This window comes from Carassius carassius, chromosome 45 (assembly GCF_963082965.1).
Source record: "Carassius carassius chromosome 45, fCarCar2.1, whole genome shotgun sequence".
Lineage (NCBI taxonomy): Eukaryota > Metazoa > Chordata > Actinopteri > Cypriniformes > Cyprinidae > Carassius > Carassius carassius.
Genome location: NC_081799.1, coordinates 20,735,483 through 20,752,540, shown reverse-complemented (window position 1 = coordinate 20,752,540; position 17,058 = coordinate 20,735,483). Strand labels below are relative to the sequence as shown.

General features: G+C 37.3%; 1 protein-coding gene across 4 annotated transcripts in view; it reads right to left on the bottom strand.

Annotated features, from left to right (window-relative positions):
- gramd1ba (GRAM domain containing 1Ba) overlaps window positions 1–12,800 on the bottom strand; it is a 38,514-nt gene extending 25,714 nt beyond the window's left edge. For 2 of the 4 annotated variants that reach the window (XM_059538941.1, XM_059538939.1), the window contains exons 1-2: window positions 10,609–12,800; window positions 8,758–8,835 (exon numbers count right to left, since the gene is read on the bottom strand). In XM_059538941.1, the coding sequence (XP_059394924.1) occupies window positions 8,758–8,835; window positions 10,609–10,973 (443 nt within the window). In that variant the 5' untranslated portion in view covers window positions 10,974–12,800. Of the gene's footprint in view, window positions 1–4,526; window positions 4,665–8,757; window positions 8,836–10,608 lie in introns of those variants that run through there. The other 2 variants (XM_059538942.1, XM_059538943.1) reach the window with 2 other exon arrangements.
- Between the last annotated feature and the right edge of the window lie 4,258 nt (window positions 12,801–17,058).

Sequence of the window (17,058 nt, the reverse complement as noted above, 5' to 3'; positions counted from 1 at the left end):
TTTAAATATAGAAAAATTGTTTCATTGACAGTGCTTCTAGAATTTCCCAGCATTCAGTGGAGGTCAGTGCTGATGTGAAATATCAGCATTGCACATGTAATCGGCTGCGTCATCGGTTGCACATGCTCCTTTGCCCTTGCTGGGTCTCTGGGGGTCTGAGTGGGGAAGCGCAGAGCAGATGAGGATCTCTGGCTCCAGCGGGCCTGCGGAACCAGGCCAATGGAGGCATGGGTTTATTTCTGCGGGTCCAGTCCTGCTATGTTTAGCCTCACAGCCTAACAGCCTCCAAAAGCTGGTACATAGCCCCACCCCCACAGCATCACCATCCACTGCCACATGGAAGCTGACAGGAGCCAGCCAATGAGAAGAGAGTGTGAGGAGTCAGGTGATGAGGTGACTGTCAAGCTTGGTTAGTGAGTGTAATGGAGACATGAAGTGAGGCAGCTAATCTCTGCATGCATGCACACACACACACACACACACACACACAGAGAAACAAACCCAAGCACTACACACAACCCTGACTAGCAAAAACAACACAGATTATTATACCACTGAAAAGATTTCCGAGGGTTAGAAGATATTACTTATTTCCAATATGAGGGCAAAATTATTAAAAAACACTTATTTTATAAATATTTTTACTGAAAATGTACACAAAAAATTTATACATTTTTATTATTATTTTGAATTGACAAGGCTGTGGATAGAGTTTTATGCTGAAGGGGGAACAACAATTGGCCAAACTGAAACAGTTATTAGCTGATGCTAAGGCAAAATATTGGCCTAAAAATTAGCCTGGAATACCAGTTTGTGACTCATAATTAAAAAAATTATAATTTTGCTTGTTGAGAAGAAATAAGAAGAAAAGATAACTAGGGCAGACTAAATAAAAATACACTATTACTTTCAGTTATAACTAATTTATTTAAAAATGCATTAAAATATTGAATATGTACAATTATGATTATATATGCAGAAAGCTCCACAGACTCACAGTACTACATTCTTATTCATAATTGTAACTATAAATATGATCAAATTAACAGATTTGTACAACTTTATTAAAGAATTGTTGAATTATGCTCAAAATCTATGAAATAGATGACTTGTGATGCAAACACTGAGGTCTCTGGTGTTTCACTGAGATTTATACAGCAGCACTGGTGAATCCCACATAGGAAGGAGAACTCCTTCAGTTGCTCATGACCTACTTTCACTGGCTCTATGCGGCCCACTCTTCCTCTGCAAGTAAAACAACATTGTCCACAGACAGACAGACAGACAGACAGATGTCCAGACAGGACTCAGCTTGCATATGGCTGAGGAAAGAGTCAATTTAACAGGAAGTCAGAACTGCACATGAGCTTACTATGAGAGCTGGGACTCTGTTTACAGCTCAGTGGAAAAGAAAGAGTGAGACAGAGAGAGCAAGAGAGCAGAATTTGATTGGGGTGTTAGATAACATCAGTCTGCAGTTCTCGGATGAATCATCAGCTCTGGTAACAGAACACTGCTGCTGCAGGTTTCTGTCTAATCTTAGATGAAAGATGGACTGCACATCCTTCACAGGGATCTAGCCAATTAAATAAGAACACAAGAACACATGAGGCAACCAGAACATGTTGAGCACATTGACACATTATTACAGGAACAAAGTCAAGCAATAATGTGCTTTCACATCCTACAACAATTTTGACAGAAACTATGTTGGTGGCACTGAGAAAACAATCTAAACACTGAACAAACCTGAATCACTTGATCTACTATAAGCTTTGATATACAGTGTGTACAGTGCCCCCATCAACCAATAACCACAGGTTAACAATTCAACATATGAACTATGAACATGTTCAACTAACATGACAGCCAGAATTTGTCCAAATACTGTGTTTGTTTCAAACAATTTAACTAGTGTTAAAACATTTCGGACCAACAAACCTCATAAAATGTTTTTTCTGTAAAAGTGTACTTGTGCAATCACTTTTTAAAATAATGCCAGCTGGCTTATTACCTAGAGCCAAATTTACACTGCAGATGTGGAACAGAAGCGCTTCTGAAGTGGAATTTAGGTGCATTTACACATACAACAGTTTTTCATGTTGGTCAGAGGTGGCATAAATGCATTTACACAGCAGTTACAACTGTATAACTTGATACTAGGAGCTGAGGTGGGTTTGAGCAGGCATAATTTTGCCTGGATTTGATGCGGCATAGCACCATTACAATGAATTTTGAGCAGGCACAGAGCAGCTTTAACTCGGCTGCGTAAAGATGCCAATTGCCACACTGGCACAAAAGGGTTTCTGTATTGGCATTCAGGTGTTTTTACACAGATTGTTTAATGCTGCTTAGAAGTGGCATACCTGCATTTACATGTATATTTTGATACTAGAGTCTGAGGTGTGACAGAACAGGCATAATTCAGTCTTTAATTTAATTCACCTTTACACTGAATTTTGAGCAGGCACTGATCAGTCCTAACTCAGCTGTATAAAAATGCCAATACATTTTAAAAGCTTAGCATGCAAACACCTTTTGTGGCCATGGTATCTGTAAACAACTACATGACAGTTGTTAGGAAATGAAATGTTAAATATAGAAAGAAGTTTTTTAGGGAGAGAAAGCAATGAATAATGTATGCTTCCGATTATAGGCTCGCTGCACTTTTCTTTTGCAGCATAAGCATTACCTAACAAACTAAAGCAGAAAGGGCAACTCAGAATGTTGCTGATCATGTCAAAACAAAAACCCTGTCCAATGTACAATGTCTGATCTCACCTTAAATACACAGAGGAATAGAGAGTAAGGCAGGCAGAGCGATATCCTTGCTAAAAAGCCTGCCTTGAACAACTTCTAATTAAAGAACAGGCACACTAGTGCATGCACACACACACACACACACACACAAACATCTGTGTTCATCAAAGCTTTGTGACTGAAGAGAAACAGATCTAGTTAGTCTAGTTACTGTGACAGGGACACAGTGACCCTGAGCTCATGTCGACCAGAAGAACATGACATGACTCTTTCACTCTCTCCTCCTCTAACACAACTGTCTTTGTGTGTGTGTGTGTGTGTGTGTGTGTGTGTGTGTGTGTGTGTGTGTGTGATGTTCATTCTGTATAGCATCACTTTGTTAAAGGGCTACTTCAACCAAAAATGAATGCTCTGTGTACACTGACTCAATCTCATGTCATTTCAAACACGTATGGGTTTCTTTCTGAAAAACACAAAAGCAGAGTTTCTGAAGAATATCCTGGCTGCTCTTTTCAATTTAATGAAAGTAAAGAAGATGGGCTGTTAAGCTCCAAAATGCCAAAAAATGCACCATAAAACTTACAAGCAGTCCATATGAATTGTCCACTAAATCGCAAATTTTCTGACTAATTTAAGTCTGTATTCTCTGAAAAGCATATTTACCCATGCTTTCCTTGGAATAAAAATTTACGAGAGAAGCAGTGATGCTCTATTCATTAATGGATAATGAATTTGAATCAGATTCTTGTCCATAAAACCAGTTCATAAAAATGTCAGCATAATTTGTTCATAAAATTGACTGATTTCAACTCACTGATTCAATGATTCATTCACAAAGATCAATCATTTACATTGGTACACTCTTAAAAATAAAGGTTCTTTATTGTCATCAATGGTTCCATGAAGAACCTTAAGCACCCATGGAACCTTTCAAATGCAGGAAAGGTTCTTTGTAGTCAAGTCAAGTCAAGTCACCTTTATTTATAAAAGCAACTGAACAACATTCATTAGGAAAACAGTGTGTAAATAATGCAAAATGATAGTAAATGATAGTAATGATTGTAGTGGAAAAAGATTCTTTAGATTTTTAAAATGCTCTTCAAAATGGTTCATTTAAGAACTGTAAACTGAAAGGTTCTTAGGGGGAACCAAAACTGGTTCTTCTATGGCATCACTGCAAAAACACCCTATTGGAGGCTTTACTTTTAAGAATGTATTGTACGACTTCAGAAATCCTAATGGCACAGTGCTGAGAGAATAATTCATTCATTTTTGGGTGAACCATCAAAACCTCATGCATAAGTCTAACCACACACATTATAACAGTCATATTAAACTTTTAAACTGATCACATACTTTTAATGCATTTTACATTTAAAAGGCATAGCAAGTATAAGAATGTATTATAATAATTTGTAATGCATTTTTCATTTGAGAATTTAAAACATTACAAAACTTTATAAAACAATGTGTATTAAAAGGCATTATAAATGCAAATAATTCACAAATACGTGACTTTCGGTTCAAAACGGCTGAAAAACTAATTATTACCACACAATCATGGCTTATATATCCATATAATGAATAATAGGGAGTTCTGTTTAACTTCTCTACGTAAAGCGCAATTCAATAGATCACAGAAAACCATATCTGCTACATTAATTCAGGCTGGATCAACTGACCATGAATTTCTGCCTGCCAATTACAGTCTGTACACAACATCTTTCAAGAGCCGTTTTAGAGACAAAAACACAAAAAGTACTCACGGATCCCGGCGAAAGTGCAGTCTTTTCCTGAGCGTGGACACCCTTGGGTGACAGCCCATCTTGACGGGTGAGGTGCATGATAAAGTCCTGCTCTGAACCATGATGCTCTACACTCATGTAGAACTGCACACGGTTCACCCACCCTAGCGGGATGAGGACTCCTCATTACTGAACTCACTTCACCCCCTCCTCTCCTCTCCCTCGCTCTCTCTCTCTTTCTCTGCGCGGGCAATGTCTTGTCCTGCGGTGACCTAGATCCTGCGTTTTCTCAGTGTGTGTGCTGTGGATCAGTACAGCTTGTTTCCTCACCTGAGGTGTGACAGTGGTGAGACCACCAGCAGAGATGCTAATATAACCATCAGAGGCTCAGAGGCACACAAGAGATTGCATGCTTCTGGCCAAAAATGCATATTAATATGTAAAAACCAGAGAAACACGGATGCAGGATGCAGAACTGTAATTTAAATTGTACAAAGTAGAATTCAAACAATATGACATTCAAGTACTTTATAGGGTTTGGTTTAATCAGGTTTTGAATATCTTTGGAATTTTTTTTACTAAATTTTCCTTGTCTTTTCCGATTAATTGGTGGCGGGGGGTATTGTATAGAGACTGCACAGGCAATTAAATATTAGACTAATAAACTAGCAACAACAACAACAAAAAGTACATTGTACATTCACTACATAAATTTCCAAGTTTTAATAATAATTGTTTTTCATAACTAGGCCTGGAAATTCCCCACAAATTCCCTGATATTTCTGATACACATACTTGGGCACTTCCAGAAAAATTTGATGAAATTTCTATACATAATTAGCATGTTAAATGTAATATCTACGGACATTTGTTTTTAATTCACATATACTGAATTGCATTACAGTATTTCTAATTTTATAAATAATACTTTTTTACTTCATTTTTTAAAATTAAATTAATAATATTAACACACTAATTTACAACAAATATTGTCAACATTTATTTCTATAGGCAGTGAAAACCATGTGACCAAACTTAAATTCTGTTAATTATTGATGTACTTTAAAGGTCCCGTTTTTCGTGCTTTTTTGAAGCTTTGTTTGTGTTAACAGTGTGCAATATAACATGTGTTCATGTTTCGCATGTAAAAAAACACAGTATTTTTCACACAATTCACTTATCTGTATACCGCTGTTTTCACTGTCATAAAAACGGGCTGATGACTTCCTTGTTCTATAAAGTCCCTCCTTCAGAAATATGTAACGAGCTCTGATTGTGCCAGCGGCTGTGTTGTGATTCGACACCAGCTTAGCTCACGCTGCAATCCTGGAAACTCGATTGGGCTAGTTTTGGACTAGTTTTGAGAAGCAAGTGGGCAGGATTTGTTTTGAAAACCTGGCAATCCTGATCTGAACCATAGACAGTAAAAGAATGCATGTGCTGGAGATGTACTTATAATCACAGGAGCGTTTTTACTGATGAGATGCGCATGAAAATCGCATTCGATTTTTTTGCACAGCCCTAACATCTAGTTAACAAAGCTTTGCCCTTTGTGTAATAAGTTACAGAAACTCTTAAATGCACCAACTTAAATAATAAAATACACTTAGTGGTTGTGGTCCATAAACCACGCCTTCTCCAGACAAAGAGGGAACTGCTCCATCTTTCAAGAATAATCTTTGCGCGAATCCAGCATTAACCTGATTGAGATTGAGGAAGCTGTCCTCAGCAAAATGTGCTGCACATAGTTTTACATGTGGATTATAATTTTCGGGAACCAAGTTAAACATAAATTGTAACCATTGATCTCTAAGTACAGCGTCCCTGGGAAGCCCAAACAAAGGTGATTGGTCTCCGATATGAAAAAACAGCGTTTTAACGACATGGCGACAAACACAAACGCAGCCACGCCCCCCTTTATGTGTATTCATGTGGGCGGAGGTTAGTCAAAAAACTGTTTTAGTGACGTCATTACTGCAGGAACTAGAGGATGTAGTCCAAACGGGTCGTTCGTTGTAGGCGAATTCTGTTAAATAAAATATCTCGCTTGGCATTGAACTTTGAGCTTTAGAATTTTACAGATATTATTTATACTCTAACAACAACATTACACACTAACTAAAGTTTAAAAAATTGGATCACGAAGAACGGGACCTTTAAACAGTATTTACAGTTTTATAGTTCAGATCAGAAATAATGTATATTCCATGAAAAAAAGCAATGACACAATTCATATCTTGTCATAAAACACTTCCGATTTTAATTACATTTTCAGGCCAATTCAATTTAAATTCACACTGGCAAACTAAAACGGGACCTGTAATGTATGCATGTGTGTAAATGAGAGTTAAGGGACTAAGCTGTGATCACTTCAGCCTAACGAGACACAAACAGGCTGAACATTCATCACCTTTAATGAGCATTAGCTGCTTTTACGTCACAACACAAAACTGATTTAAAAATAAGCTCATGGAATCAGCTGAAATCAGGTTGCTGAGTGCACAAAAATGAGCTGCTGGCGATTGCGTGCATACTGACTTTAGCAAAAAACTGTCTTTAGCAGGTGTGGATATGCACACACACTTCTGCACAAACACACAAATGACCTCTTTTCAGACAAGCACATGGTAATAATGCTCATAAATGTTAATAGCAACAATACACAAAATCAATTAAAGTACAAGCAGTGATGTTAACAAGACGCATTTCATAAATACAGAAGAAAGAACACAGTGTTCCAAGAAGTCCAACAAAAGCACCAACTAACAAGCGCCTGAAGCTTGGAGATGAAAAAACGCTCATATGATATTCCAGCCGAGGATCGGCGTGTTCTCTGACCAGCTGGGCTCAACAAGAACATTTGAGCGCAGCTAAAAATCTGAACTTTCACTACAAAACTTGCTTAGCTGATTCAAAATGTGTCGCACCTGGTTTAGTTCATGGTATTTCTGAGATAGCGACACAAATATATGGCCTCAGAAGAAGCCATGGGAAGTTCTGTAGTTCTACTGTCATATGAAAGTGAAACACGCAAGAGTTGTTTTTGAGATGGCACGATATAGACAGTGAGATCTGTGGTCAGACTCAAAACCAGACAACAGATGCAGAACTTGACACGGAAAGAAGAACAACTTCATAAGCAAAACTTGAACCACCAAAAACAGATACTTCTCAACCACACTGAGACTAAACCAGCTGTCAGAAGGATGTTCACATCATGTCAACATTTTCAGCAACTGCTGAAATGGCAAAGATTGAAATGAGAAAATAAAAACTGGTAGGTGACAGAGACTGAACTATGTGTCATATAAAACACACCAGATTAGCATATGTCCACCTCAGAGTAAAAAAAAAAAAAAAAAGGACATTAAATAAAATAACATTATGGATAAATTCATTAAAGATAAATTGTCAAATGCGAGATATAAAGTCCCATCGTGAGACAGTTACAATTATCAAAAAATAAAGAGAAAATAAAACTGAGGAAATAAATAAGAGAAAGTTGCACTGAATGAATTAAACTGATAAACTTGCAACGGACCCTTTTTACAGATTGTAATGACATCATAAATATAATAAAGCGCTTTATATTTTGATTTTATTTATTTATCTATTTATTTTTTTTAGCATTTAATGTATAATTATAGGGAGGCAGTCATGGCAAATGTGACATCTTTCTCTGCTCTAACCACAGCAATCATCTTTTTTTTTATCTTTAGGGAAAATCAAATTAATGCTTTATATATATATATATATATAATTTTTGTTTTTGCTATTGCAGCAAATGGGAATGCAAAAAAAATAAATAAAAATAAAATAAAACATTTGTGGTAGTTTCCATTAACCACTATAGAAGTTCACCCAACTGTGACAACTTCCATTTCTGAGAACTGTGGAAATGTGAAAAAGGTCCATAATGAGGAATAAGGTAGCAATTATAAGAAGTAAATTTATACAAAGTACATTTACAGTACACTGAAAGCAGAATGTCAAGAGAATTAAGGAAATATCACATACAATAGATATTTTCCCATCACAAGTGAATAGCTGAATAGTGAATTATACACAAGTTCAGCCAGATTGTGAGCTGACCAACCACTGACCTCTGTTGGACTCATAAGGAAACTACAGTGAGAGCAGTATAATGCATAAATATCAGACAAGTAAGATAAATGCCTCAGCTTCCAGGTATTTTAACATGTAAAAGCCACTGACAATGACAATGACATCTAAAGCAGCTCAGAGTGTGTACCTGTCGTCGCGGGTGTTGGGGCTCAGGTAGCGTGTGGACTCTTCCTCATGGCTGCTCTGCAGGCTGCTCTGCTGACTGCTGTAACACAGAGCGTCACATTACAATCACAACACAACAAATATACACATACACACCAGATGTCCACTCATACTGAGAATGAGACAACAGAAGGTGAGTTTGGACACACAGTGATGTTTTTAATTACAGTAACAAAAAAAAAATGCTCAAACATAACACAAGATCAACACACAATATGCATATAGTTTAACAGTTCACTGTTTCTCAGTTTACAAACTTCCATCAAGTGTCTTATACAGATATTTTAAGGAGACCATTTACACTTTTCCACTAGAGGACAGCACAACAATGCATGCATTTAACCAGTTAACCTTGACATGATGATCAAGTACAGTGTGCAAAGTACACTTGAGAAAAGAAATGATAGAAAAAACATCCTGTGCATTCAACCACAGAAGTGGTTCCCTGAGTTCTTTCATATTGCATGAAAAGGAAGCAGGTGAAAAAACGACCCAGCAGATCAACATACCAGAGCCCTACATTGATAACACTGGTGTATTTAAAAGTGGTTTCTACCAGCAAACACTTGACAGCTTACAGACTACAGTACACAACTGATAACTGATTCATGTTAAACATCTAACCTCAAAATCCCTGTACACTACCAGTTAAAAGTTTACATACTTACTCATCCTTTATTAGAGGTATTTTCCACATTTTAGAATGACAGTAAAGTCATACAATTTCTGAAATGACAAACATAAATATGAGAACTATAAAGTGACCAAACACTTTTTTTAAAGAAATTAATCCTTTTATTCAAGGATGCATTAAACGGATCAAAAGTGAAAGTAAAGACTTTTACAGTTAAAAATATTTCAAACAAATGTTTTTTTTTCTTTCACTTTCATCAAAGAATTAAAAAAAATGCAAAAAGAATTCTACAAAAACATTAAGCAGCACAACTGTTTTCAACATTGCTAATCATAAAACATGTTTCATGAGCACCAAAAAAAGCATATTAGAATGATTTCTGAAGGATGATGTGACACTGAAGACTGTAGTAATGATGCTGAAAATTAAACTTTGTCAAATAATATTAGAATGGAAAACAGTTATTTTACGTAAATTGAAATAATATTTCACAGTAATACATTTTACTGTATTTTTGATCAATTAATGCTGCCTTGGAGAGCAAAAGGGACCTCTTTCAAAAACTATGGGGATGCAATGGATGCAAAAAAATTTATAAATCTTACACGTGATTGAGGAGGATAATCTTTTATGCTGTAAGAATAAAATGCTTTGTTCCAGCTATTTTCTATTTGATCAATTAATAATTTATAAACAATCAAGATCATAAATTCAGTCAAGTGTGTCCATACTTTTGACTGGTAGTGTACTTCAGGTCTAATTTCAGCTAATGTTAAGGCTGCTTGAAGTAAATGTTTAGGTCAAAGCAGAAACATATATACTGCATGTTGTGTTTTTTGTCTATTAAAAGCCAGCGAGAGTTATGAATATTTAAGACGTCCCCAGACAAACTCCTGTCAGCGTTCCTGGCAGCAGCAGGCGGTTGCTTGTTCTTCCCTCCAGCCTATGAATGTCACAGCAGAGACTTCAGTCCCTTCAGAGAGAACAGTGAAAAACACACTCATGCACACACACGCAACACAAAGGTCTGCTATGGCTAATTTACCAGAGCAAGCTCACATGAAGACTTAAATGAAGTGGTGCACATTAATCATGATGGACAGCAGGAATGAAGGATGGATGTGTTTGTGTGCTGAGATCAGGCAGTGCAGGAGGGTTCGGTCTCGTGCTCATACAGACCTGCTCTCACTGCCGTGCTCTTTTTTCTCGCCTCCTCGCAGCCACTTGCGCAGGAGGAAGCGTCTGCGTTGGGGTGAGGCACTAGGGGTGGAACAACTCGACCACGCTGCGTCCTCATCGCTGGATGGCGTGATCTCAATAGACGGAAGCTGCAGGTACTCCTTACTCCCGGAACGCTGAAGTTGTTCCTTCTCCAGCTGCTCCTTCTCGCTCATGACATTCTTCATACGGTGCATTTTAAAGCGCTTGCGCCTCAGAGACGGGCTGGACGAGCTGGACAGGGCCGGATCCACCTCGCATACATTGCACTCACCGTCTACCGGGCCCTGGATCTGCAGCGCGGGCAGCTGGAGGGTTTCTGACATGGTTCTGCTTCTGCTCAGCCTTACATGAGTCCAGAACCAAGTACAGATGAAGATCAAAGAGCTCAGCGAGTCCACACCTGGGCTGAGCTAAGTTCAGCACTTCCTGTGAGATGGCTCACTGTTGACATGTTGGGACTTACAGAAGATTTCTTTTAAAAACCTACTGTCCAGAAATTCAGCATAGCTCCCTAGAGGTCAGACGAAGGTCAAAGGATCTACTAGGTTAGCAGTTCCCAAACACTGGAAAATTTAGATTGTTTTATTTAAATACATTTTTTATGTTATAAAATTTTTTTTAAAAAGATGTGTGCATTTAAGAGTTTTTTAACACACATTATTACTTTTCGATTGGCAGAAGTGCATCAATAATGTATTTATTTGTTTGAAAATTGTTCGTTTTGATTTAATCAGGTGTGTTTGAGAACCACTGTTCTAGGTGGAAAGATTCTATGCATGCACATAATCATCTACACAAAACATTAGGACTTTACAGAAAAGACTACACAGAAATAACAACATGCAAAGCAAATCAATCACTATTAGTTAGCAAAAATGACATATTTTGTTTTCTCACACACATGCTCTTTCCTGCTCTGCTCTGGAGTATTACTGAAAAACTCAACATTAATAATAAGAACCACTAGTAATAACTGGGTAACTGATAATAAGTGATCACCAAGTTAGAAAATAAGAAAGATTTCTGAAAGATAATTGGACAGCAAAGACTAGGATGATGCTGAAAATTCAGCTTTTATCACAGGAATAAATTACATTTATTACTGATTAAAATATAAATTTGTTATTTAAATTGTAATAATATTTTGCAGTATTATTATTTTTATTTTTGATCAAATAAATAAACCATTGGTGGGCATAAGGGACTTCTTTCAAACATGTTTTTTAAGAAATCCTAATTATTCCAAACCGGTAGTGTATATTTATGCATTTATGTTTCTTCCCCTGAAACCACTAAGTTCCACTAAATAAAAAAAAACAGAAAAAAAAAAACAGTTTTTATCACTGGGGAGGAAGTTTTGAGTTCTGACAGTTACAGTATGTTTTCATAGTACAACAACTCTTATCTCAAAAAATCGAGGAAGCTTGATTCCTCAGGATATGACCCAAAAATAAAAATTTAGAGCCAGTCATGCGTGTCAGTGTTAATATAACAGGCATCATGTAGCGCTGCACTTCAGGCGTGTATAAGGAAGTGAGGCGTAAACATGCAAGACGAGTTCATCTTACAGCAGGAAGTGCAGTAAGCCGCCACCCACTGAGAGCAGACACACACTCACGGGCTGCCCATCTGCCTGCTCATCACAACACACAATCTGCTGACTGAACCCTACCTGCCACACACTGTTAGACCACTGCTGTTACTGCTCCACTGGAGATGGCCAGTGAGGTTTTTTTATTATTATTATTATTATTTTTTTTTAATAAAAAAATGTCCCTGTTGTCTTGTCCTCAGCAGTAAATGCCAAATACATAAGTTATGCATTCTTAGACTTCTTCAATTATATACAAAACAAATCCTACCATGTACCCCATGTGAGGGGCTCTGGAAGGTGCACACCGTGCCTGTACAGTAAATATCTGACTTTAAAGTCCTGTAAAAATGTAAGGCTCTAAAATTAGGCTTAACTTTTTCCCACAATCCATTAAACATGCATATAAATGACATATTGGTGGGAACTGTATTATAATTTATGACTCTATCTATGTCTGTTTTTACTTATAAAATGTACTATGGCACAAGGGTTTTTGAACCTAGTACAATAGTCATACTTTGGACATTTCATGCAAAAATGTGGTACACGAATTCCAGTGTCATAACTTGTATCAAATAACCATGGTATTATGAATGTAACGTAACTAAATCTGTTACCACCATCATTGTACATTAGTACTGCCACGTATACTTTTTGTAAGACTTTTTGTTAGACTTGTTATGCGTTATTATTTATTATACATTTGATAGGCTACTCAAGAAACCAAGTCATAAGAACTATAGAGAAAGGTACCAGCAAAGTTTAAAAGTCATTCTGCAAAAAAAAAAAAAAAACGACAACAATATTTCCTGTGAAAAAAATGCTATCGTTTATTGTTTTAAGTGGAAACAATACGATTTAAAATTCTCTATAAAATGGTACATTGATCTGTAAACAATCGTTAACGGTACAAATAAAAAGTTGAATACATGCACTAAATAGAAATGAGGAAAATCTTACCTTTTTACATTTCAAGTAACCAAAACCTTCGTTTTTAATATGCAGTCGTTGTCTTTTCGTTTTAAATAGCAGGAATGAATGAGAAACTTACGCGTTTATTCCCACACTGTTCCGTTATGATCTTCACGTTTCCTTTTCACCGGACAAATCCACTCCGATTGAAGGGGAGAGTTGTCGCGCAGAAACAAATTAAATGTCGTTTTACAGAATAACGTAAACTGTGTTTCTTATAACCGAAATAAAAACGAACAGATTTTAAATATTTGTTTGGTAATAAAAGCAAAAAAACGATCGGATGTGTCATATAAGTAGACTGAGCTCTGGCAATCACCCCTCTTACTGAGATTGAGACGCCCCGGATCTCTCAGCATAAAAGCAGGCTCAAGAGGTTGCCTTGCTGCAGCAGTCAAGTGAAACATATTACCCTAATGCTGAATATGCGACAATTTAAACTGTCGTGCTTTACTAAAGAAACGAGCTTCTTTCTCAAAACGAACTACTTTTCAAAAACGTCGTTCATTGTTAGGCATAATTTTCAACATACTGAGGTAAAATCTAGTAACGTTACACCTTGACAGCAGTAAAAACGAATCAGAAATGTACAAAACCATCTTAATTGATGACAAACACATTTTTGTCGGAAATCCTCGTCAAAAACGTACTACGACCTTTTAAAGCTGAGGTAAAAATATGAGAAGCACATCTTGACAGCCAGTAATACTTACAAAAATGTAGCCTAGCCTATCACCCAAAAACGCAGTTAGCACACATCTTGCCAGAAGGAAATTCTAATCAAAATGTACAACCACCTTCATTACTTGAAATCATAAAAGCACATTCTCACCGCAGGAGATACTGTACAACACTCTGTAAAGGTAAAAAAAAAACTTTTGCATATTTTGCATGACAGAAAATACCAACAGCCCTAATGGGAAATCCATCTTGTTAGTGTAACCCTAATCTTCATTAAGTAACATTATTTAATCTTTTACCCTATTTAATTTTATGCAAATGAAGACTAAAGTACAGTTCATTTAAGAAATTACACATAAGGTCTATTAATCAAGATAGCTCAATGTTGTTTGATTCAGACATATGAGGAACTTCACAGCAGCCTACATAAAAAGATGACAAATCTTCCTACCATCAGTTATGAGTTTTTAAGTTTTTCATACTGTCATGATTGATGAGCTACACAAAATCGTAAAACAATACACCAGCAAATCTAACCTCATTCCCAAGAGCGTCAATAGATCCTGCTTCTTTTCATTATATTGTTTATTTTGTTGCACTATGAGTCTTTGACTTATTTATAGTATGCCAATATTTGCTTACAAATTTGCTTCAAAGCGTTATCTTTGGGGAGTCTCTTTAACTGCCTGAAGAACATCGAGCATCGAGGATGCTGGATTATTTGGCAGATGGCTGCTCCTGTCTGTTTTGTGTGTGACAGTTTTCCATCACCACACCATAACGTTCCTGATGTATTCATTCACTACACCAGGGGTTTTCAACCTGTGGGGCATGCGAGACCCTGAGGCATACACCCAAGTAACTATGAATACGAGCTATCATAATTTTTAGGCATCCACTAGGGGGCAATCTGATTAGTAACGCAGCTAATTCTCACGCATCTGTTAGAGCAGAGTTGGTGCAATAGAGTTCGAGAAAAAGTCAAAACAAAATGATCCAGTGGCTTTTTAAGATTAATACCAGTGAAAGTAAAAAGGTGAACCATCTGACAAAAAAAGAAGAGGAGTTCCCAACTGAAGCATTACAACTTCAAACTGATGACGAACCCTCCACGTCAACAGGGATCTCCACGAAGAGAGGCCTGTGTGCATTAAAGCGACGGAAGTATGACCAACAGTACATAAAATACAAATTCATGTGCACCACAATTAATAATGAACCATGGCCACAGTGTGTTGTACGTTCACAGCTTGAAACCTGTGAAACTGATAAGTCACTTACAAATCAAACATTCAAAGTTAAAGGATAAACCAGTTGTCTTTTTTCACCAAAAAGAATCAGCATTTACAAGTAAAAAAAAAACTATGACCAGCCAAACCACTCTGCCAGTAAAAGCGTTTAATGCTTCACATGAGGCGGCGCATTAACTGTAGTTGCCAAGGCCAAAAAGCCTCATACAATTGCAGAGAGCCTCATTCATTCAGCAGCAATGGCCATCTGTAAAACTATGTTTGGAGATATGTATGCAAGTGATGTTGAACAAATTCCACAATCATACAACACCATAAGCCGGCGTATTACTAAAATGGCAACCAACGTCAAATGTCAGCTAATTGAGAGAATAAAGAATGGAATTTTTTTTCCATTGCAATTAGATGAGTCGACAGACATCACAAACTCCTCCCAACTACTTGTATTTGTCTGCTACCGTCATAGAGAAAGTTGCTTGAGGATCTTCCATTTTACTCAGCACCGGAAAAAACATGCACAGGAAGAGATATTTTCGAAAAACTCAGTGGTAAACTGAATGAACCTTGTCTTTGTTGGGACAACTGTGTCTGCGTGTGCACAGACAGAGCGGGATCAGTGTTAGGGAAAAATAAAGGACTCACTGCTTTGGTTCGAGAAATAGCTCCGCACGTTCATTTCACCCACTGTATGATTCACGGACAGGCCCTTGGAGCAAAAACTCTTCCGGCGGGGCTGAACGCAGTGTTTCAAACTGCAACACAAACTGTACATTTTATAAAGACTCATCCCACAAAATCAAGACTGTTTGGCCTGTTGTGCAAAGAAATGGGGTCAGAGTATGAATCGTTACTTTTCCAAACGGAGGTAAAATGGCTCTCAAGAGGGAAAGTACTGCAGGTAAGCTCCTTATGGCCGACTCCTAACCCTAGGGTTGTGGGTTTGAATCTTGGGCCAGCAATACCACGACTGAGGTGCCCTTGAGCAAGGCACTGAACCCCAAACTGCTCCCCGGGCGCCGCAGCATAAATGGCTGCCCACTACTCCAGGAGTGTGTTCACTGTGTGTGTGTGTGTGTGTGCACTTTGGATGGGTTAAATGCAGAGCACGAATTCTGAGTATGGGTCACCATACTTGACTGAATGTCACGTCACTTTGTATAAACTGTGTTTATGTCTTTTCTACACAATGAAAGTTAATTGGGTCCAATGTCATTCAGACTCACATTCGTCACATCCACACTTACAATAAAGCTGTTTCTGATTCTGCAAAAAGTCTTCTAAGAGCATACACATTTTTTAGTTACAGAGTTCAATAGGTACTAGCAGGAATAGCCCACACATTCATCTTCAACGTCAAACTGTGCTTTTTTTGCAGCTCTCACTCACTCTGTTTTTAAAGGTTATGTAAGGTCTTACATAAAAACTACTTCCAAGTGCAGTGCATGTGGGTGTTCGAGTTCATTCAACCCAGTGGCTTTTACAGTTTTGTTCATTATAGAAACATCCTCCACCACTACAAATAATTACAAAAAACTGGAATACATGTTTGGTGTAATGATGCAGAAAGGAATCTTTTTAAATAAAGATTTATTCAGGGTTTAAAAGAAAAATGGTGTATAACCAGGGGCGTCATGCATTCATGATTTTTGAGGGGGCACATTTGGGGGGGGGGGGGGGGGGTCGGGAGAATAAGTCATTCTACGAAAGCACTGTATAACTGATATAGGCTTATTTTTTTATTATTTTTTTTCCTTTTTATTCAAAACAATTCCAAACATGCTTAATATATCAGGAAATATCTCGTTTCTCAAATATGTGTAGGTAAACGCGTTTTGCACCTTTATAGATTGTTATTTGATCAATATATGGAAATGTAGTGTAATCTATTAACTACACATAAAAACCTGACTT